Here is a 23,950-nt window from a genome sequence, read left to right as displayed (position 1 = left end):
TTCTTAGCTCCTTGCTCCGTCTTCAAATACACCTTCACCGTTCCGTATTTTTTTCCTCTCATAAACAGCACAACTTCGTCTGTGATTTCCTTCAGGCACTTCTCAATCATTTCAGTGTCCGCTATTTCTATTTTCTTGGAGCCGATTCTTAAAGTTTTATATGTGATAATTTTCTTTTCTGCTTCTTCCATCACTTCTTTGGGAGGGTCGACCCTCAAACAGTCTCCCTCCTTCTTCAAATATTTGAAATGTTTCTTCAAATTTTCCATATCTACCTTCACCTCTCTCATTCCCATGTCGCTGGTCGGCCTGCCGCTGCTAACTGCAGCTGCGTAGCTGGTAGTCACATTAAACCACCTCAGCAATGGCTTTCAACAACAAAACAATTCCAACAAAACGGCAATAGATCAATATGAAATTCAGAAACAAGTTATGAAGTGGTGAGCAAAGAAAATGAGAAGGTAATAAATGACACTACATTCATAGCAACCTTTGTCTTCAATTCCAAAAGTGCACATTGTCTATTTTTAATAAGATTTTGTTAGCAGGTGGCCATGACCTTTGCAGGCCAGCCTTCCTAGACTTGTGAAATTGGCAGGGTTGATGTCTATCTGCAGGTCAATACCCTTCAAAATAAAAGGTGGGTCTATTCCAAATACTTTTGCAACAGCATAAATACCAGTAAAGGCACTAAAATTGCTAGGCAGTAGTGTTTAAAATGAACATGTTATGTCTACAACCATTCAAAAACTTTTAGAGCTTAATAAAAATTGATTAATAGTTAATATTCAAAACGGTAGAGTTAAAAGTACAGATTGGAGCCTGGTGTAGCCATCTGGTTTCACCAGTCCTCAGTCAAATCGTCCAACCCATGCTAGCATGGAAAGTGGACGTTAAACAGTGATGATGATTTTAGAAAGCAAATTTAATTTTTTTTTTTTTAATCAATTTTTAAATTATTACCATTATATTAACCCTTTTGCTCTGACTTTTGCACATCAGACTTTATTTTATCTTTTCACATTTTCCGCTTCTTTAGACCTTCATTATCTACCATAATTAAAATCTAAACTTTTTTTTTATCGCTACATTATGATTTTTAAACATGGGAGAAAAATGTCCCAATAGTATTCTAATGAACTTGGAACTATCCTATCTCAACAGTATTTAACATGCACATTGAACAAGTTCAGAAAATTACGAAAATAAAACTAAGATAAATCTTCGTTTATTTCAAACGCAAAATGAAGCTATAATTGCTTTCTCATATATTTATTATAAATTACAATTATCTTTTCGAATAACACTTATAAAATAATAAATATAATGACTCCTTCCAAATAATACTTATGAAATAATAAACTTATTTCCTCATATAATTATTATGTAATTACATAGTTTTTTTTTCTCCTTATATCATACTAACTAACGAATATATTCCTTTTCTCAAATAATATTTACAAGAACTACCATGATTTATAAATACATGCTATATGTGATATATTGTAAAACATTCACCAATGCATAACGGAATGTTGCATTTCCAGCAAATGTATCGGGTCCTCCTTTCTTTGTTCCTCGAAGTACATCCTCTGCGACTCTTTGGTTTTACAGACATATGATCACCTACACTCAAAATCAACTTTAAAGTCTTAGAAGGCCATCCGAAAGATCTCATTCTTTTTTGAGGAAAATTTGACCTTCCTGCCTTGACCAAACATTCAGCTACATTTACTAAGAAATTTATAAATGGTGGTTTCATATGGTGAATTTCAGAGTGAATAACAGCTGTTATAAAACAGCAGTCATCAGAAGCCTGAAGAACACTTTAGTCCACCATTTGCTTCTTTCCCGGTTCATACAGTGTTACCATTTGATCAGAGCGATCCACTCTACCCATATATTTGTTATAAAAGATAATTGCTTCTGGACAAGAGAATTCCTTTTTTTCCATCCTGCTTCTTACTGTAACCCTGATTTGTTCCATCTCAAGCTATTTTAAATGAAGAAAATTCACTTTAGTATGAAAAAACTTTTCTTGAGACACATGTGTCCCATTTGGAGCAAAAGGGTTAAAACAAATGATGAATCGAAACATTTAAAATATATTGTACATCAACAGGTTCTGAATTCTTATTAGATAATAAAAGCATTACACTTACTGTATATTTCGTTTTTGTACTTACTGTATAATAAAAGGTTTACCAAAAAATTCATAGGGCTTTTGCAATTTACAAGATATGGCATGATGCTTGGCTTTTGACTATAAAAAAAAAAAAAAAAAAAAAACCCACTTTGTCAATACTGACATAGGCAAAAAAAATCTTTAGGTAATGAGAATAAAAAAAGGTGGGGGTGGGGGCGGGCTTTGATACATAAAATTACAAAGTGGGAGTTGGCCATATCTGTGGTCTTGTTCAACTGTCAATATTTTGTACTGATCTACTAATCCAAATGTTATCATAACACCCACTTTTCCATATTTACATGGGTCAGATGAAATTAGGTGAGGCAGATTTTCTACAGCTACATGGTCTTTTCTTCGCCAATCCTCACCTCTAAGCAACCTAATGTTACTCCTGGTCCTTTGAAAAATGAACAGTACAATGGCCAAATACATTTTCATGCAAACAAACATCATTTGTTTGATAATGAAGTTTGTTTTATAATTAGCATGTGATGTGAAGAGAAGGAGACCTGAATATACACACACATATTTCTACAACCAACTTCTTTTACTTTCTATCCAACAAATCCACTCACAAGACATTGATCAGTTTGGTACAACAGTAGAAGACACTTGTTTACCATGTAGTAAGACTGAACTCAAAACTAAGTGGTTGTGAAGCAAACTTCTCAACCACACAATTATACCTGTGCAGATCAAATTGTTAAAAAAATTGGACTATCAGCTTAATAAATCTTAACCTGACTCTTGCACAATAAAGTTTTGGTACATTTAAAAAGTGAATGATAATACAACGAATATGCCGATCTTGCATTTGATTCTGGTGGAAACCCGATGATTGTTCTATAGATATAGAAGTAGTCATCCAAATGCTATGCTTGCTTTTACCATACTTGTGTGTAGTTTAGTGTCAATAAGTCTGTCTTTCGGTATAATACTGTAAGGTCTTCTACAGTTTTCAAACGAATGCCATCAACTGATACATAGAATAGCACTGTCATTTCATTTTGATACAACTCAAAATTGTATTTTTTAGATGCACAGAACATAATCATAATCCAGTGTATGTGCTGTGGCATAAGAATGACTTCTATATTACTACAGACACACTGTAGTTGTCCAAAAAAGAAATGGGAAGTTATTGTTTTTGCACTCTAATAAGAAAAATTGAAGAGATCGAATTTGGCAAAACAATATATAAATTCCAAATTCAAGACCACATAAAATTTCCCTATGTATGGCTACAAGAAAAGTAGAGAACAATGTAGGTACCAATATAGATCTCTGTTTATGGATCTGCCACCAGTTTCAACTATTGTTCAAGCAATGGCACTAGCTACTCATTTTATTATAGTGTAAAAGGTTGAGTGCATCATTAACAAAATCCTCAGAAATATTAGTTTACCTTCAGAATTAAAGCAAGATCTCCTTTTAAAGGATTGACATCAGGTTCTTCTATACTCCATCGACCTTTAGAAAATGTGAGGAGATAAAAATAGCACAAAATAAAATTGCATGATTTACAAAGAATTAAATAAAAAAGATATTCAAACATAACAATCTTATTTCTTGCATATGTTCAAAAATGATTTTGAAAGTATTTGAAACTATTTTCTTAAAAGAATTCTATATACATGTTATCTGTTTAATGTAGTTTGGATAAAAAAAATATTCTTTACTTCCAAGAAATATGGAAATAAAAATTATTTAAAAAAATGTTTTCTAACTTATATACCTGGCAAACTCACAAAATGGAGTATCAAAGTATGGAAGATCCATGATGCAGTTGTGCTAGTGGGGTAAATTTCATAAAGGGGGAGCACTAAGTCAGCATGACCTGGGATACAATGTTGTTTGGAAATTATTCCTACCATACCATAGCTAAAACCATATATATATTTACTTTTACAGGTATTTCAATCTGGCCAAACTTGATGTGGATTTAAAAGCTGTGGAAATATCTGCACTAATCACCTTACAGTGCACTGGGTGCATTTTATTGTGGCACAACACTAAAGAGATGATTGAGTGCATGACCAAACTAAAGTCCTCTTCACCCTGTCACAACAATGGCAGCTTTTGATGTTAACTGACCACTTTTATAAATCAACACACAAAACAACTACAACAGTTCAAATTTCTTAACATACCATCATATTTAGCAATACTTTCTTCAGCACCTTCTTTCCTAGCTTGAGATAGGATCCATCTGCAAAGATTTATAAGCTATTATGAAACAGTGCAATAATGAAATTTATGTGCTTTTTTAAAGTACTATTAGCAAGGTTACACTTTAAAAGACAAGAATAATAATTTAACTAGGTATGAAATCTTAAATATGCATGGCTGTGTAGTTGAGAAATTCACTCCCCAATAGCAAAGTTTCAAATTCCATACCATTGCATGACACCTTGGGAAATGTCTTCTACAGTAACCCCAAGTCAAAGGTCAACCAAAGCCTTGCAAGTGGATTTGGAAAACAGAAAATTCAAAAAACAAAAATCCATTACGTGTATGTATGTGCATATTTGTATGCACTTGTGACCACTTGTATTGTGGAAATCAGTGTCGTCAGTTTCTCCTGTAAAAAATTGTTGGGTCACATCATGCTTTCAAAGCTTGATGGAATAAAACATCCCTTACTTGAAAAGCAGGTGAAGATTAGCATCAGAAAGGGAATCCAGCAGTAAACAATACCTCAAACATATTCTCCTAACCTATGCAAGCATGAAAAATAAATGAATGAAAAAAGCAACAAAATTATATATTTGCTCCAACACCTCAAGATCCAATGTTAGATTCACAGAAAAGTGCATTTCTTGACATTCCCAGCTGTCAATTCATTCTGAAGGACCTAACATTTTTATGCTACGGCCACTCTTTTCTACCAGAGCCGAACCGTTAATAATGAATTTGCCACAAAAGTAAGTACAAAGAAACAAACTTATAAGAATGGATGTAGTCAATTGAGTTACCTTCTGTTATTACAGGTAACTATTTAATCAAATTTGAGCTCAGAATGGAAAGAGTTGGAAAAATATTGTAAGGCATTTTGTCCAACACACTGTCCAGAAAGGTAGATAAAAGAACAGTCAAATTAATCCCAGTGTTTGACCATAACTTTATCAACATTAATAATTATTTCTGATAGCAGTAGAAAGACTTGGACTGATAAAATAAAAATTTTGAAAATTAGCAAAAAAATTTTTTCCTTTTTTTTTAACCAGAGAATTAGCTATGCAAGTGAAATAATTGCTCTTGTAAATTTAAACCCAGTTATAATTCAGCTTGTCAAAGTAAAATTTACTTAAAATTTCACTGATTGCATTTAGCACTGCAGTCAACACCTACAGTGGTACCAAGAGAGAAAAAGAAAAATAATACACAATTTGCAGAAAGGTATAGTTAGGAACTCTATACTGAGTACCTAATGCAAACTCTGAATATGCAGAAAGTGCAGTAGGATGTCAGGCAGGCAGGCTGACAGAGAAGGATTTTGTAGGTAATACACTTACAAGTAGTTAACAATAAATGTAAACAAGAACTGAAATCTCAATTGTCCCGAAGGCTTGACAGAAATAATTGATAACTTTTATTATCTAAGTGACCTAATCAGCAGCGAAGGTAAGTCTATAAAGTTTATTAATTGCTTCAGTTGACAATAAATGGCTTCTCACGCAAAGGACAGACTGCATGATGCTTGCATACAAAGTATGATATAACACGGAAGTAGCATATGGTTATTGGATGTAGAGGATATACAAAAGCTGGTAACAAACACAGAGAGTATACTCTGCAGGATGGATAACAGTCAACATGCATGAATAACAGAGCACAAATGTGCTGAAAGAAACAAACTGGACACCAGAGATATTTGCCATAGTGTGAATGACATGCTAGAAATGCAGACAAATTTCATTTGTATTACACTTTACTGTCTTAAAAAAGGAAAGGACACATTGGATAATGTAGCCCTAGGTATACTAGGCTTGGGGAAAAAGATGAGATGGTCACAAATTTCTTTACTTATAGGTCTGCTGGGTAAGGGTCAACTTCAGGCTAAAGGGCAACAGCTAATTTGGATTTTCCAAGCTGACATATCTTTATCTCCTTTTACTTGTTTCATAATTATTTATGTGTTTATTACTCTCGGAGTGGTTGGCATTAGGAAGGACATCCAACCATAGAAACTATGTCAAATTAGACTGGAGTCTGGTGCACCCTTCCAGCATTCCAGCCCTGGTCAAACCGTTCAACCCATGCCAGCATGGACAACAGACATTAGATGATGATGTGCAAAAGAAAATAGTGATGGTAAAGGCATGAAATATGCATGAAGAATGATAGGCAAAGAGATATCAAACTATGTAAATAGAAGCAGCTAGCAGACCAAAGACTTGATTAAAAGAAGTGAAAAATAAAGACAGATGTTGAGCCTCATAAAGACAAAGGGCTGCAACAAGTGGAGAAACACTTTATTGAAAATGACCCATCTAACACACACCAGCAAAGGAACATGAATATAAAAATGATAATAGAATCACAATTATGAAAGGTAAATTCTACTCAAGTGGATTTGAATTTAGAATTCAAAGGTATGTAATACCACAAGGTATATAATCCAATATTACTATTTCTGTTACTAAGTTACCAATAAAATAACTACTTCAAATACTGGCACAGGACCACACAAATCTGAGAAAGATAGTAGATTAAATTAATAATGAAAGGATGGAAAGCAAAATCAAATTTAATGAAACTAAGACTCAATGTCAAATTTAGTTATTTCATAAGTCAGGTAAATCAATTCTGACTAAGCTGTATCTTCTGAGTTTACACCTAGAGATCGTTCCGTCCACACCAAATATACAAAAGAAAAAGAAACCCACTAAAATGAATAACCAAATGATTATTAAAAAAAAAAAAAACAGCCTTTAATTGCTATAAATGAGAGAAAATACAAAAGTAGAAGTAGAGGAGTTTGCAAAAAAGAAATTCAAAACTGCCAACTACAGTTTGGAAATGTTTCGAAACAAAGAAACGATACCATAGGAACTTGTAGAGAATGATGATCAATGAGAAAGAGTACATTACTTTCTATGTCTTTACATAAAAACAGTTTCAGAACAAACTAGAAGGTCTTTACTTTTTTTCTCTTTTAGTTAAAATATTTATCGAAGTTGTATCTGAGCACCTATAAATGCCAAATGAATCTAACTATTGATCTTTATTTAACTCATGTCTTTAGAACCAATTTAAACAATCCCACCAATATTCCCAGTACATGCAGTCCATCAAATTCACTCACAATGTATCAGTTGATCCAGGGATGTAGTAGAAAACACTTGCCATAGCGTTATGTCTACTACTATAGCCCTGGACTAAGTAATGCTTTGAAAATGAATTTGAGAGAAGGAAACTGTAGGAAGCCCGTGTGTGTGAATGTTGATAATTTGTCACTGTCTGAGTAGAATGGTGATTTTACATTCCTTGTTGGCATTACAACTGACAACTCTGTGCTTTCAAAGACTTGTAGAATAAAAAATCTCTTACTTAAAAAACAAGAGTAGGCAACAGAAAGAGTATCCAGCTATAAAATCGTCCTTGAAGAGAATTCATAGAAAAGGTAAAATGAACTAGCTTTAACTAAAAATAAACTCCATGAACACACTCCATGCACAGAATGAGCTAATTGTTTTGCTTTATAATAAAAATAAATTTCTTAAGGATTAAGAAATACAAAATTGCAAATTTGAGATAATGGAGTTGATCAACCTCAGTTCTTAATTGGTAATTTTGAATCCAGAGGATTTGAGAAATTTAATTGGTATAACCAAAACCACAAGACATTTTAGCAAAAGTGTTACCAATTCTGCTATCCACTACCCCATTGTTTTTAAAGATGAAAATATATAACTCCAAAAGTGGTTTCAAATTTTGGCACAAGACCAGCAATTTCATAGGAAGAGGTAAGTCGATTACATTGACCCTGAGAATATGAAAAACAAAGTTAACCATGGCAGAATTTGAACCCAGAATATAAAGACGGATGAAATACTGCCAAGTATTTTGCCAGCTCCACCACCTTAAATTCCAAAAGTAATTAAGAAACAAAATATTACTGCTTAATTATATAAAAACTTTAAAAAATAATGTAGAAAAACATACTAACTTTTTATCAAGATCCTTTTCATTATGGAAAGGTTCAGCAAAATAAGCAAAACCAACAACTTTCGGTTTTGTATAAAGAGGCTGAAAAACAATTATTTAAGAAACAAATTATAAATAATAAAACAGTCATCTATGGGAACAGGATTTCATATTTATAAAAGAGGGTGGGGAATAAGATGGCATGGCTTTCGCAAGAAGGTAAAATGATCATAACCAAGAATCAAAATTTGATCACAGAACCAGCTCACTGGAATTTTACTTTATACCATTTGTTACAAAGTTGTATTACAGAACCAGTATAGTGAGAGATTACATTAATAACACTGGTTACAAAATTTTAAATAATAACTGTCTCCAAAATCTTTATCAAAACATACATTCATAAATACCCACAACTACAACAGTCTCACAAGAGAAAGGTCATCTAACTGAGTCACTCAGCAACGCACTCCAAAATTTAACAGACATAGTGCCACCTCACTGCCTTTTCTTTTGATCTTACAATAGCTTTTCTTGGCCAGCTGCATAGTGCATCCACCCACAATGTATGCAGATTGCCTCTGGAATCCCTGCTTATTTTTCTATAGTCGTTAACTTGTAGCTGTCTAAGAACAACCACATTGGTCTCAAAAGGCCTGCAAAGATCTAAGTGAAAATATTAAAATGAGAGAGAGAGAAACAAAGATAAACTGGATGTATATTACAGAGTCATGGCTATCAACTTTGCTTACAACAGTTTCATATATTTATTGAGCACATTAATTTAATTTCGCTAATTTATTAATATCATTATCCTCCTGAGATGGGTTGTGCAGAAATGCAAATTTCCAGCCATAATTAAGTTTGATTACTTTAGGCTATAAACAAATAACATTGTTCTCCTTCTCACATCCAATGTTAGGTCATTTCAAAGAATCAGAAATTATTATTCTTGCAAACATTATTTCAAGGTGATGAAGGTGTCACAAGCAGATTATCACAGCAAAATAAATTCTAACAGTGTGCCAAAATAGTTGTTTAGGCCCAGGTCATCCCTGATAGAGCTGACTTACAAGATTCTGCCCATGACTATTACATCATTAGGAATAAGGTTTCTCTTCTTTTAAGTAGGTTTCAATACAGAGCTTTGTTGAAGGGAGACAAGCACACTTTGACCATGCAAAAACCCACACAAAGTCAATAAAGATGGTGGTACTACATATAGAATTACTGCACATATAGATTTAACATGTATGGATGCACAGCGAGAGGTCAAAAGAAAAAAAAAACATGAATCCAAAGCTTCAAATATCAAGTTAGAGTCAGAATTTCAAGAAAAGGATAAGTCTTCTAGGGCCTCAAATCAGCACAGAATAGTCACATTGAGAAAGTTGTTTATTCCCTCTCACTGTTTTAACAGCTTGTGAGTGATGTCTGAATTTTAACAAGCGGACATTCTTGTATATGTAAAATATATTATGCAATGAATATTATTTTGTAGACTATTAAAATTCAATGTGATGTTTTTTTTCTGATTTTGAATACAATCAGATAATTTGTGGTAGTGTTTATATTTTTGCAAGTAGTGCTGATTCATTTTGTTTTGTTTTTTCTCTCTCTTCTACTAATGAGTTTGCTGTAAGTTACATATGTTTTTAATGCCTCTAATTTATGTTCCAAATGCTAAAGCAAGGAATTAGTTTTCACATTTTGTTTGTCTTTTAATCTAGGTCTACATGCAATTCTGAATAAGGTATCAGGTGGTCGTGGGATGTGCTAGAAACACCAGCTAAATCTCCTTTAAATCACACACCTTTACGGCTGAAAATATTTTCAAAATTTTTTTTTTTTTTACTGAAAAGGCTTCTCCCATTGTATTTTTAAGTGTGTAGTGCAAAAAAATTGGCCAAAACCAGTCCACATGGAAGAAGTTGGAGGTGAAAAACTTCATAAATTGTCAAAAAAATATTTTCATTAAAAGCTTCTCCACATCATTTCCAAGGCTGTGGTGGGGAAAGAAAAATAGGAAAAATCCCCGTCAAAATGGAGGAAATCCAACTTGTGTAGACATCCTGATCCAAAACACTGCTGTTTATAGCTATTTTAATAGTCCATTAAAATTTTATTGAAATGGTATCATTTCCAAAAATCTCGGGATTTAGTTAGTTCTATACCTACTACAAATGTGCCAAAACTAAAGTCCCTGTAACTTGTACTTTTGAATTTAGCTAGGTCTGAAAACACTGTGAAATCAACTGTTTGTTATATACTAAAATAAGATTTAATACAAATATTTTAAAAATTGCCCCAAAAAAAGTTTCATTTTCAAGAACCTGAAAAGAAAAAAAAAAAAAAAAAAGTAACTGCTCTTCCATGGACGCTATTTATTTGTGTAATTTGAAAATGATTATCACTTTGGTTTCAAAAGTGTGACGTCACAAATATGGCTAATAATTTAGACCAATTAGGAAAGATTTCAACCAATTCGTTGACCATTCAAAATGTCATATTTCCTAAAATATTCATCCAAATTTCATAAATGAGGTTTCAAAATGTTTATGGTTAAGCTCCAAGAAAAAGTACAGTAGAAAATAGATTTAAATATTTTCTAAAATTCATAGTGATACCTATTTTAAGGCAGTAGCATGATATTCAGCTAGCAACTGCATACAGATCTCTCTTTAATTCATGTAAATTAGAGTGCAGCAGGCAGGCTGGCCTCACTAGTACAATCATGCCAGCAAATCAAGCAACAAAAAAAAGCTCATCTAAAATGAAAAGCATCAAATAAATACTTACTCTTTCAACTGGTGGTTCTTCAACTTTTTCTTCCTCTTCTGAGACATCACCCTCTATATGCTTCTCTATATCATCATCTGCTTCATCATCAAGGTCCCCACCTTCTTTGATTCCAGTAAAATAATCATTATCTTTATCACCTTCAACTGCACACACAAATGAGGTACACAGTGCAAGTAATAGAAATATTAATAAACTCTTTCTCAAAAACATACTTGGTGTTTCTGGTAGGAAGAAAAAGAAAAGAGAAACAAATGTTAAATATTTATGAAAATAGCTAATAGAAATGAGAAAATTTCCTAAAAATAAAACATTTCAAATCAAAAAAAATTATCCGATGGTATCTCAAGATGTTAACACCAGTTAAAAATAATCTAAACACATCCAATTAAACCCTTTAACATTTAAACCAAGTATATCTGGCTCAAAAATTCTACCTGTTTTAAGTTCAAACTAACCAGATTCAGCCTCTCCGACCTACTCAAGAATGTCATTCAAAAGTAAACTGTCACATCATTAAAACCTCAACACTACAAGATAATCTGAATGCTACAGGGTTAACCTGGATCATTACAAACACTGCTACTGTCACTAATAGCTAATTTATAAAAAAACAATAATCAAAACTATCTGGAATTATTTCATCAAATCATATCTGTTACTCAGCTTGAGATAACATTAGTTGTGCTCAGTCACCCAATATATTCAGATTACCTCTCCACTATTCTCTTCGTTGTACTCTCTCATGTATCATTCTCTTATCCTACTCGCTATACCATGCCAGCTTAAGTCATTTGATCTATTCATTTTCAATCTCCTCTGTTATCATCCTCTTATCACTCCTTATCTGTTTACTCTTCACTTCCATAAGTAATGAAGAACACCATAAGACCCGTCTATATTCACTACTCTCTACCATCACCATTCTTTACTGTTAACCATCAATTTCTTTCCTTCATATGACCTCACATTAACATTTAGCATTTACTTATTGCCCATCTTTATTTTTGTCTATTACCATCACAGATCTTTACTGCTATCCTATCATGGTACTTTGACATTCAATCTCCTTGACAATGAATATGTTGCTACCACTGTCTCCTTTATTACTCCTACCTCTCCTATCATCTTTTCATTCAAATTGTGGTTTACCTCATAACAAACACACACTCTCTCTCTCTCTCTCTTTCTCTCCTCTATTCAGTTATATTTGTCTTAAACAGAGACTATGTTAAGTAAAGATAACTTTTTAGTCTTGCAGAGAACAAGGCAACTGCTAGTGCGGGCACCATGATAAAATGCATCCAATACATCCTGTAAAGTAGTTGGTATTAGGAAAGACAGCTAGCAGTAGATATCATGCCACAAACAGAACATTCAAGCAAGATGTGTAAGAGGAGAGTCACTCCAAATTAGAACCAACTCAAATGACTTGATACTTAAACTAATGAATAGTAAGGCTGACTGACTCAGTGGAACATTGAGCTATTTAGTCACAGTTCTTTATTTTATGAGGTCAAAATTAGCTGAAGTCTACTTTGCTTTCATTGGAGGTGGGATAAAATACCAAAATTTGCCAGGATTAAATTTCATTAATTCTCCACCAAAATAAGTAACTTTGTACCAATGTTAGAAATCATTATTTAAATCTAACAATGTTATCTTAACCACTTATGCCAGTTGAGTTATAATTCTGAATGACCCTTATCCTACACACACACACACACACTGAAAAGAATTCACTGAATCCTTTATGAAGATCTAAACACATGATAAATTCTTTTTTATTCAGTCCAGTTATGTTAGGCTTTCACAAATTTCACTGCTACAAGTTGATACACATTTCTCTTATTTAAAGAAAAATGACAGCATCATGAACAAATTGTACAGTTATATCTTATTCTCCAGACATCAGGTGTCAAAAAGTAAAATTATGAGACAGGGTTTTCTTTCATTTATTATTAAGCATGAAGCTTATGGAATGAAAGCTAATATGTGGGGTGAAGAATTTTGCTTTGCAATCACATGGATCCAGATACAAGTTCATCGCTCTGCAACTTGAATAAGAATCAATCAAAGTCTCAAGATATTGAGGTGGACTCAGATAGAGAATGATGAGCAATTGCAGATATGGACAAAGCAAGAGTAGATAAAGGGTGATAAACGGAAAATGTCTAGAGGAGAGAGAGAGAGTGACAGTGGCAGTACAAATAGGTTTTAGTGTGTATCAGGTACAGATAGTATGATGCAGAGATGGGAGAGTGGGTAGAGTGATGACAATGGTTTGATACACTCTTTTAAATATAGGATCACTGAAGCTAGGTGCAGAATACAGAATAATGAGAAGTGATGGTAAAAGGGAGTGTTTGTTATTTGCAAATATTACAAATGGTGATAGGGACAAGGATGGAGGGAAGATGGGTACATGTAGAGTGATGAGGATGGATCAATACAGTCTCTCATATAAAGGCCTAATGAAGAGTGAGAGAGCAGAATGCTAGGAAGAATAGAACAGAATGATGGGAAGGTGAGGACAGCCATTCACTTTGTCTTTTGTGAGAATCACTTGTGGCAAGGAAGAAAGATGAAGGAAAAAAGTAATCAACAGATAAGTAAAAGGTGGAAGTCAGAGATGTGAAAGAATGACAGCAAATAAAGGCTTGGATAGCTGGATGGGTAGGTTCCCAAGAGTGTGAAAAGAAAGTAACAGATGGTTAGAGATGGAAATAAAGGTGAATGCTGAACATGAGTGGAGGTATGGATAATGAGTCTCATTGGGAGATAAGGTAAAAGAAAATGAGTGGGTGGGTAATAGGTGGCAATACATAAAAAGCAGGGAGGTGGAGAGACCATAGATAGAGGAGATATATGGAGCTGATGTGAAGTGTGAAAAGAGAGAGGCAGAGAGGGAGGGATTTGTGGTGAAAGAGATGAAGGTCACATAGTTGTTTTGAGTGACAAAGAAAGGTGAGAGGGGGTTTCAATTGCAGATACTACAGCAGCTTAGGAAACAGTGTCATAGTTAAAAAGGTGAAGGAGAGATTGGTATTATAAAAGATGAGTTGTAGGGAAGGTTTGATAGGTACTGATTGGCTGCAGGAGCACAGACATTAATGAAATGATTTTAGGACCTCATTTCTGGCTGAAATGGATGGATCTTCTCGAGGAGAGTGAACTACCAATCATAAGGGCAGTTTTCATTATATCATCCCACATCTTCCTGGATCTCCCTCTCCCACAAGTTTCATCCACATTTAACATCTTTATACAGCTGTTATCATCCATATGCATCACATGACCATACCAGTGCAGTCCCCACTCCTGCACACTACATCCAATGCCCCTTATGCCCATTTTTTCTCCTACATCATTTGCATTTTGTCATATGTGCATACTAACATCGCATATTCAGTAGAGCATGCTAGCCTCATTTCCTTCAAGTCTTTGCATGTCCTCTGTATTCACAAATGTTCGATTATCATGAAGCATTGCTGTTTGCACACAAACACCATACAAGGGCAAGTGAACCTCTATTATCCTGAATATACTTCAGGATAATAGGACACATTAGTTTTCTTAAGCACATTCTTACAATAGGGCACACTTCAATCCTCTGATTCTCACATCACAAAACTTGTGCAAATTTATCCCTTTCTGCTCCACCCCAAGCTGAGTATATTTGATGTCTGGCTTCCCTTCTAACTACTTGACCTCTGCTTTCACTGTCCTTCAAAACCAAGTTAGTCTTTCTACCTTTCTGACTATATCTATCTATCTGACACAAGTATGCTTAAGACAGCAAAGAGAACATTCCACTATGGTAGATGAATCCCACAAATATTGCTTTCTATGTGACCATATTACTAACCAAAGTGAATGTGTTCTGCCAATTCTGGATGTTGAAATTAGTACTTATAAACATTTTATTAGATTTACAAATAATGCTTAAGGCAAAAAAAAAAGAGCATACATATATATTTCAGCAATGTTTAATGGTAAACATTAGCGAGAAAACCAATAAACAAATGCTTTTGAACAAATATATCATGTATGGCATTTGTTCTAGCCAAGTTGCACAGACACGCCCTCATCATTCACGGTCAGGTATAAGGAACCAGTGACTGACCTGTTGGAAACTTGTAGCCAATGAGGCATTGCTATTAAAATGACTATTATAAAATGTCGGTTTAATTGAACGATTCGATGTTAAGTCTGCATCAAAATAGCTGAGAATTAATTGTAATTAAGAAAATAGCCTGGAACATGAAGAATTAGGTTATAATAGCAGTCAATGTAACAATTGAGCAGAATAAAAACACACAAATGGTTACAAAACCATAGATTGGGTAGGAGGTGGGGGTCATTAATTTTACTGCATGACCGATACTAACTTTTATCAAATCAAGAAAGATGAAAGGCACCAAAGTACCACAAAACATTTTGTCAAATGCTCTACAAATTCCGTCATTCTACTACTTGAATTATTGGTAATGAAATAGTAAATGCCAAATATGAATAGTAACTGCCCAGTTAAATACTTAGACACCTTTTAAAGAATAGATTTCCATAAATCTAAATAAAATCATAATGATGACATCCAGAAGATTGCAAACAAAAACACCATTTGTATGATGGTGATTTTTATAATTACTGTCCAAAGTCAAGACAAAGAGGTGTACACATGTACATATATGATAGTCTTTTTTCATTTTGTCAACCAAATCCACTCACAAAGCTTTGGTTGGTTTGGAACTGTAATAGAAATACACACGTCCATGTGGGGAACTAAACCCAAAATGCAAATGATTGTAAAGCTAAATTCTTCACTGTATTTCACAGCCATGCTTGTACTTAAACAAAAATCAAGATAAAAGTACATAAAAACAATGACAAACAAAGAATACTGCACTCTTCAGAAATTAATCACCCCTTCCTCTTTTTGCATCACAAAAAGCATCTTTTCTCTATCTACAGTAATTGGAAGATTGTAAATTCATAGCTTGTATATTTTTAAAAGGAACATACTTTTTATATTTCAGACTAATAGTTTTGAGTTAAATTTGGTTAATAAACAACTTGATCTGAATCAGTTACATTGTGGTAACATGATAAGTCATTTAAAATACACACATATATGCTTATATTCATTTTTGTCTTACTTTTTAATAGTATTTAGATGCTAATAAGTATCAACAAAAGATTGTGTTACATCTATGACTTATCACTATTCATTCCACAGCATCAAAGGAATTGTTTTGATGATTCATATGCAATCTACTGTACTACATTATCCACATGTGAAAGGCACTTCAGTGACAATCATTCATTCTACCTATCTACCTAGAGACAATACTATGGGCACAGCATAGTTGTCTATAAGAAGCAGCTACACCATATTAAGTTAGGGTGCTGGGTTCAAATACCCCATATTACAAATGACGATAGGAAATCCAATATGAAATATGACTATTTTCATCTCTACACAATAAAATAGAGACCCAAATATAATTTAACTACCACACGAAGATGCAGTCACAAAATTATGCACATTACAAATACCCAACTGTTTACAGATACTACCACAAACATCCACTCACAAACTTATACACATATAAAACCTTTTAACATTACAAAATGAACAAAAAAAAATCTACATTCCATCAAGTAGGAATCAATAGATCCAAATTAGGATCATTCAAAGAAACAAAAACTGGCCTTATTCAATTGAATAGAGGAGCAGGGCTACAAATGTTAGTGTATTCAACTGGTATTGCTGATTTGATATAACAAACCAGCTTAGACATTATCCCATAGATTACTTTTAATGAAGAGGATAAAAAAGAAAAAAAAAACATCCATACTGAGAATAAAGTAACAGATCAAGCACTTGTGATAATTATTGGTAGCTACTAGTGTATCTCATTCTAGGAATTCCCATGTAGAAAATTACTGACTGAATTTAGTACCCTAATAAGTCAATAGAAATGAAAGCATGAGCATAAATACTGAATGAATTGAAAACAAAAATATAACAGTTTTCCAAAATGAGATTAGGGAATGGAAAGCCAACTGAAATAATTTCAGCAAAGAAGTGGAAGAAAAAAAAGAAGATTACAGACTCAGCTTGTTGAGAGCTTACTATTACACTGAAGTGCTCAGTAAAGGATCATTTAATAATAGCATTAAATTTAAGCTTAAGATTAAATTAGCCCAGCTAGGATGGAAAATGGAGAACATTTCATGGTCAACACTAAATCGATTTTGTATATTTGTATGTATTTGATATAGCAACTAAATGAATAGCTTTTGTATTGGTAAATGTGCACAAGACAAACTGTCCCAGAAAAAGGATAGAAGAATCTTAAATCTACATATGTAAAGAGATACTGAAAGTAGAGTTCACACAATGTTTACTGACGTGCTAAGCAGCAGATTTCATTTAATGTAAATGCAGGAAGTAGGTAACAAGTGGTGATGCAGGAAGGGCAGAGAGCAGCAGTATAATAAATCTGTAGATAAAGTAAAAAATGTAAGTGGTGAGAGATTGGGGATGAGAGAGAGAGAGAGAGAGAGAGAGAGAGAGAGAGAAAGAGAGAGAGAGAGAGAGAGAAAGAGAGAGAGAGAGAGAGAAAGAGAGAGAGAGAGAGAAAGAGAGAGAGAGAGATAGAAAGAGAGAGAGAGAGAGAGATGTAGAGGAAAGAAATGGGTGCAGCAGAAGTACATCAAAAGTACATAGTGGTAGAGGACAAAGGTGGGAGGTGGGTGCCAATAGCATATATGAAAGGCTGTTAAGAGTGATAGCAGATGAGACAGTGTTAAAGATGAGGTGTGGCAGTCCTAAAATGTAGCTCAGATATGTAACTATTGTAAGCGAAAGCATGATGGGGATAGATTGAGTGCATGGACAGGGTCCAGTAGGTAAATGGACATAACTATAATGCTTTTAGGACCTTTCTTAAGCACAGCAAAATTCCAATCACTTCAACTCATTGTCATCTCCACCATAATGTTCAACATTTTGAGGTCTGCCTTCACTATTTCATCCCATGTCTTCCTGCATCTCTTTGCCACAAGTTCCACTCACTTCAGGAATTAGCACTTCTTTATAGAGCTGTTGTCATCCATGCGCATCACATGATTATGCCTGTATTGCCTTTTCTCTTACACACTACATCTGATTCCTCCTATACTCAATTTTTCTATCAACATATTTACATTGTTTTATATGCAATCTAATGCTGCACATCCACTGGAGCATATTAACTTCATTTCTTTCTAGCCTTCACATGTCCTCTGCATTCAAGCCCCATGTCTCACTAGCATCACACAATCTGCCTTTCACTCTGAGGGAGATCCCTTTCATTACCAACAAAAGCAATAACTCCTGGAACTTTCTCCATTCTATTATTCTAGCAACAATATTCTACTTCACCCAGGTAACAGAATTTATCGACTAACCCTAGGGAATCTCCTGGACATTTGATAATCTATTTTGTGTGATTATATATATTAGTCAATTAAAACATTGACTTCATTAAATAAGAAAATTTTGATTTGCATAAATAGCACTGCACTGGCATAATTATAGATGTAGTAAGTGATATGGCTTGCATAATGTAAATGTATGATAGTATATTTGTTTACATTTGTCCCAAGTATATTCAGTGTATTAGATTAACAGCTAAATCTTGTATTACTTAACCTTGATATACTCTGTATTATTATAAATTGTACAAACCTTTATTATATGAACTTTTGCCTCAAACAAAATTCAAAACTGATTCTCTTCAGTAACAATTTTTTTTTTCTTTGAACACTGAGATCAAACCATTCTTCTGTTTTACCTTATGCTAAAATACCAACAACCATGAAATATTATATGTACTTCTTTAAGATTTCCAAACAACACACATACATATTTGTATATACAAGTTTATATACATATACATCTTTCAAATGGTTCCCTAGAAGTGCTTGATAGCTTTTGCTACTTACGTGACCAAATTAACAGTGAGAGTGGCTATTCTCCCTCCCATGGCTAATTTGCAGTTATCATTCTAGCTAACACATTGCCAAAGTGTGATAACTAGTATAGGCAGTTATCTTTACTGACATCAAGGGTTTATTCCTCAAATCAAGGGTAGATTGTATGATACTTGTATGCAAAATGTACTGCTGCACAGCAGCAAGATTTGGGACTTTAGGGAAGAAGACATGCAAAAACTTGAAAGAAACAAAGTGAGCATGCTTTGCTGGACGTGTCATGTTAGTGTATGTGAACAACAAAGTATAAATAAACAAGGACAAACTAGATATAAGTGGAATCAGTTGTAGTAAGCGACTGCACTAGTATGTCGCTTACATATGATGCAAATGGGAAAATGCCAAGTAGTCACAAAGTGAATGGTACCAGTGGGAGGAGGAGGGAATGAAGTGGTGAAGAATGATCTCAGGATGTTGCATCTGAAAAAGGAAATGACTAAAGGCTAATGATATGTGGTACTGTAGAAGATTTGACCCACCGCAAAAGCTTACTGCACACGCCACTACTTTTGTTGTGCCTATTCGCTACTCTCTGGGCACCCCTCCCCTCCAACCCCACTTGTCCTTTCTGTAACCTTTCATCCTGCAACTATTTATTCAAACTACTGTGCCTATAAACTCAAATGGCAACATCTCTCATTTCTCTGATAATTGAAATAAAGATCAATTACTGTTAGATTATTGATATAATTATTGTATATATCTTGTTAGTAGCAAGTTAATAGAAACATTAAAATTCAGGTTTTTGTCATGGTAAGCAAAATAAGCAGTTGTTCAGCTTGCTAGAAAAAGCAACCAAATCTTTCACAAATTACACTATCATTTTAAACAAAGACACAATATTTCTAGAATTTTGTCATTCGTTAGTTGAAATATACACTGAATACTATGACTAAACTCTATTGAATCATAGCTACCACACACTGAGCTCACCTTTGCCAAGCTGTAATGCAAGATCCCACCCGTAATCATGCATTAAAAGGTAGGACAAAAAGACCATCAACTTGGAACGAATCAACTCCAAGTAAGAACGGAGTTGGATAGTGATGACTCACATAATGCATGCCAGCATGAAAAATAGGTGCAAAATGAAATATCTTGAATTGCAAACTCATAACATCAAAAGAGAAGTTTTCTTATTGAAACTATGTATTACACTGTGTAACAAAATTATTATTTTTTTTATCTTTTACTTGTTTCAGTCATTTGACTGTGGCCATGCTGAGGCACCGCCTTGATCAGTAAGTGTTATTTCCTATTTGCTTCCATCTAAAATTCAAAGGAAATTACTACAATTCCTTTTGATCTTTGCTTTGTGACCCGAACATCAATGTTTTGAAACTGACCTGTTTCCCATTACATTTCAAACAGATTCAATGCTGAGTTGCTGAAGCAGAAATAGCGTTATAGCAAATATTCTGCTCAATACCAGATTTGCTTGCTAGCTGCTTGACTGTAACCACTTGAGCATGTCTCTTAGTGGTGGAGCATCATAGCCATGTGTTGAAAAGGATTCTTTGAGGTTTGAATAAATGTAACAAAAGCAAAGTTTGAAGGCAATATTAGCCATTTTTCATACTTCCTCAGGGTAAGCAAATAATAGTTGCTACCCAAAGACAAAAATCATGATGATAATGTTCATAGCAATTTGTTACTGAATCAGATAACTGCAACATATATGAAATTTTTTTATAGGGATACAGCTTATTCTAAATCATTATTTCTCAAGAGTCACTTTCTAGTTCTGATCAGAGACATTTCTCTAGTTTTGATCATAAAGGTCTCTTTATATAATGGTTAATGATTATTGTTGATTAGCGCCACTCAAAATTGACAATTGAAACTTAAAAAGCAGAGATAGAAGCATTACAAGTATTGGCCAACACTGGACATGTAATAGAAATGGACAACACGTTGAATGAAAATGTGCTGTTAACATTAACTGGAAGGCATCTGTAATTGTAGAATGATACGCACAGTAAGCTGCTACATAGTAAATCAGTAAAATCAAAACAAGCCAAGAGAGCCTCTACATGGCTATTAATCTTGTTAAAAATAGCAGCCAAATTTCCCTCAAACTGTACTTTAGTAACTTTAAAAGAGAGGCAATGTAAAATTCTATGTCTAAATAAAATTAATATGCTCATAGCTGGAATGTCTTTGTTTATAAGGCTGCTGGATCAGGGCTGAACTGGAGTTAAAACCACAATAACCAACATCAATACAGAAAAACAATATCGATTACAATAAAAAATACTGGCAACAATAATGGTAGTTAAACCTCTTAACTGCACCTCTTGAAACAGGTCACCACCAACCCAATTTTTCCCAACTATATATATATATATATATATATATATATATATATATATATACATGGCACTTATACATCAATTCACTTTTAACAGGCAACATTAAAACCAATCCTGCACATCTACATAGAAAAAACAGCTTTTATAAACAGTAATCAGGTAACATTACATTAAGTATACGAAGAATGTCAAAGATTCAACGGACATAAGGAGAAAATGGTTTCAGAATGTTCCACTTCTACTATAACAAAAGAACTTTACCCTGTTAGCTTCAGACCAGACTTTAATTCATGGTTAAGTTGTTAGAACTAAGACTACTTAGCTGTAACAATATTCAAATGATTCAATTAAGAATTAACTACCCAATTTATGTATGTGTACAAGAGAGAGAGAGAGAGAGAGAGAGAGAAAGAGAGAGAGAGAGAGAGAAAGAGAGAGAGAGAGAGAAAGAGAGAGAGAAAGAAAGAGAGAGCGTGTGTATGTGTGTGTGTGACTGTGCAAAGTGTGTGGAAATGGATGAAGGCATGGTGAAGTGGTTAAAAAATTCACTTCACAATAACAAGGTCCCAGATTTGTTTCCACTGCATAACACTACAGCATGAGGTTAACCCAACCCTACTGAGTGAAAGTGGACAGATGGGAACTGTATGGAAATAATCTGAATAAATTGTAATTCAAAGGATCTATTTCTATCACACACTGTGTTAGGCACATTTTGTCTGAGTATTATACACTAAAGTTATATGTGCCTACAGAAAAATATAGTGAGTAGAAAGTTTGTTGAATAACTGGAATTTTTATCATTGATGCCAACAGAAGATTCATGTGTGATTTGTGTATGAGAGACTCATAAAATATTTTGCATTAAAGTAAATCATGTTTTACTTTTGTTCTCTTAAAAGCATGTGATCATTGTAACAGCTGTGGAACTCTTACTACCACCCAAGTTTAGAGCATGTGAACTACAACCTCACTCAATATAATAGAGAACTGGAGAGTACAAATGTTTTAGTCAGTTGAAAACACCAGGCAATCAACAGTGCTGTTATGTATCAATGATTTTTTTCAGGGGTGGAGAACTTTAATACCAGGAGTGAATTTCAAGTAAAAACCTGAAGGTGCATCAGTGCTGATAATTAGGAATCTTACAAATTCATATGTATATACATGATAACACTAATCAGCAACATTAATTATAATTAATGTTAGTTTTATTAGACAGTTATAATGCTTTCAATATCATCAGAGATTGTTGAAAGCAGTGTAATAAACTACTGTTTTGGTCTTAAGTCTCAAACCTTTCCAGAAACTCAAGGCAAAGCAGTTTCAAATTTGATGAAGCCAAAATTTCAGTGGTAGTTCAGAGATTCCCTATTTCTGGTCTTGACACTTTCATTGGCCCAATATCAACTAGCTGCTGTAAGTGCTACATTTTAACACTAACAGCACTATAGAATTGCTTAAACAGAGTTCAATTCTACCCATAAAGGTTTACAGTAGACAGATTTCTAATCCAGTGGAAGACATCATCTGCTTAATTTCATGACAACCAGACATACCAGACCAGTACGCTAGAAAGATCCATGAAAGGGAATAATAATGTAATGCATGTCTGACAATGCAGTGAAACCAGCAAGATTCAAAGACAAGTAATTAAACTAAATACTAAGACATTTAGGCAACCTAGTCTGTTATATTTTATTACTCTGCAAGATAGAATTAAAAGTTACAGTAAGAAAAGCCAATAGTGATTGTCAGTCTACTTACCAAGAAAGAAATACTCCAACAACAGCAATAAACTGTCTTTGGCCAAACTTTAAATGATCACAAAGGTTACAATGTACAGCTATTGATCCTCTCATAAATGAGATTAAAAGGGTCTGTGATCTGTTTTAACTACCTGAAAACTAAACTCTTCATTTGTGTCTCTCTAACAACATGCTGGCTGGCAAATTTTTGATAGAAAACTAGACAATGAGAATAAGGGCAAGCAAAAACAATCTCATAATATAAATATAGGTGTTGACTAAGAAATTACAAAATGGAAGAATGCAGAACTAAATCTCACTGTATTTAGTTTCATCTTTCTATATTTTGAGTTCAAAACTCACTTTGAGTGATTTCACATTTCATTATTCTTGGGTCAATCCAGTTACCTCTATTCCTACTCTGTAAATGTATGAACTTGTGATTATCAGTATCATTTAAAAAAATAGAAATCTCTTAATCCCTGATCACAAGCAATATCCCTTAACCTGTGTTAGACCATCCCTAGTTCTAAGATACAAATTTTCAGTTTTAAATTTCTAAATTAAAACCTTCCATCAAAATTCCAAGTTAATTTTATGTTCTAAACAAAAACTTAATTCTTTTTACTATAGTCACAAGACCTGAAATTTTTAAAGTGAGGAGCTAATTGATTATACCAAACCAAGTGCTCAACTGGTACTTATTGACC

The 23,950-nt window shown here is 33.7% G+C and overlaps 1 protein-coding gene across 6 annotated transcripts in view; it reads right to left on the bottom strand.

Moving 5' to 3' along the window:
• The window catches only part of LOC106883675 (calnexin), a 99,019-nt gene that overhangs the window by 55,405 nt on the left and 19,664 nt on the right, over positions 1-23,950 (bottom strand). For 5 of the 6 annotated variants that reach the window (XM_089361613.1, XM_089361611.1, XM_089361612.1 and 2 more), the window contains exons 2-6: positions 11,138-11,361; positions 8,361-8,440; positions 4,339-4,397; positions 3,594-3,658; positions 2,187-2,263 (exon numbers count right to left, since the gene is read on the bottom strand). In XM_089361613.1, coding sequence (XP_089217739.1) covers positions 2,187-2,263; positions 3,594-3,658; positions 4,339-4,397; positions 8,361-8,440; positions 11,138-11,350 — 494 coding nt within the window. In that variant the 5' untranslated portion in view covers positions 11,351-11,361. Of the gene's footprint in view, positions 1-2,186; positions 2,264-3,593; positions 3,659-4,338; positions 4,398-8,360; positions 8,441-11,137; positions 11,362-21,753; positions 21,859-23,950 lie in introns of those variants that run through there. The other variant, XM_089361614.1, reaches the window with a different exon arrangement.

Source organism: Octopus bimaculoides, chromosome 13 (genome assembly GCF_046866305.1).
Source record: "Octopus bimaculoides isolate indiv1 chromosome 13, ASM4686630v1, whole genome shotgun sequence".
Classification (NCBI taxonomy): Eukaryota; Metazoa; Mollusca; class Cephalopoda; order Octopoda; family Octopodidae; genus Octopus; species Octopus bimaculoides.
The sequence above is the reverse complement of the archived record's forward strand: the minus strand, read 5'-3'. Positions and strand labels throughout refer to the sequence as shown.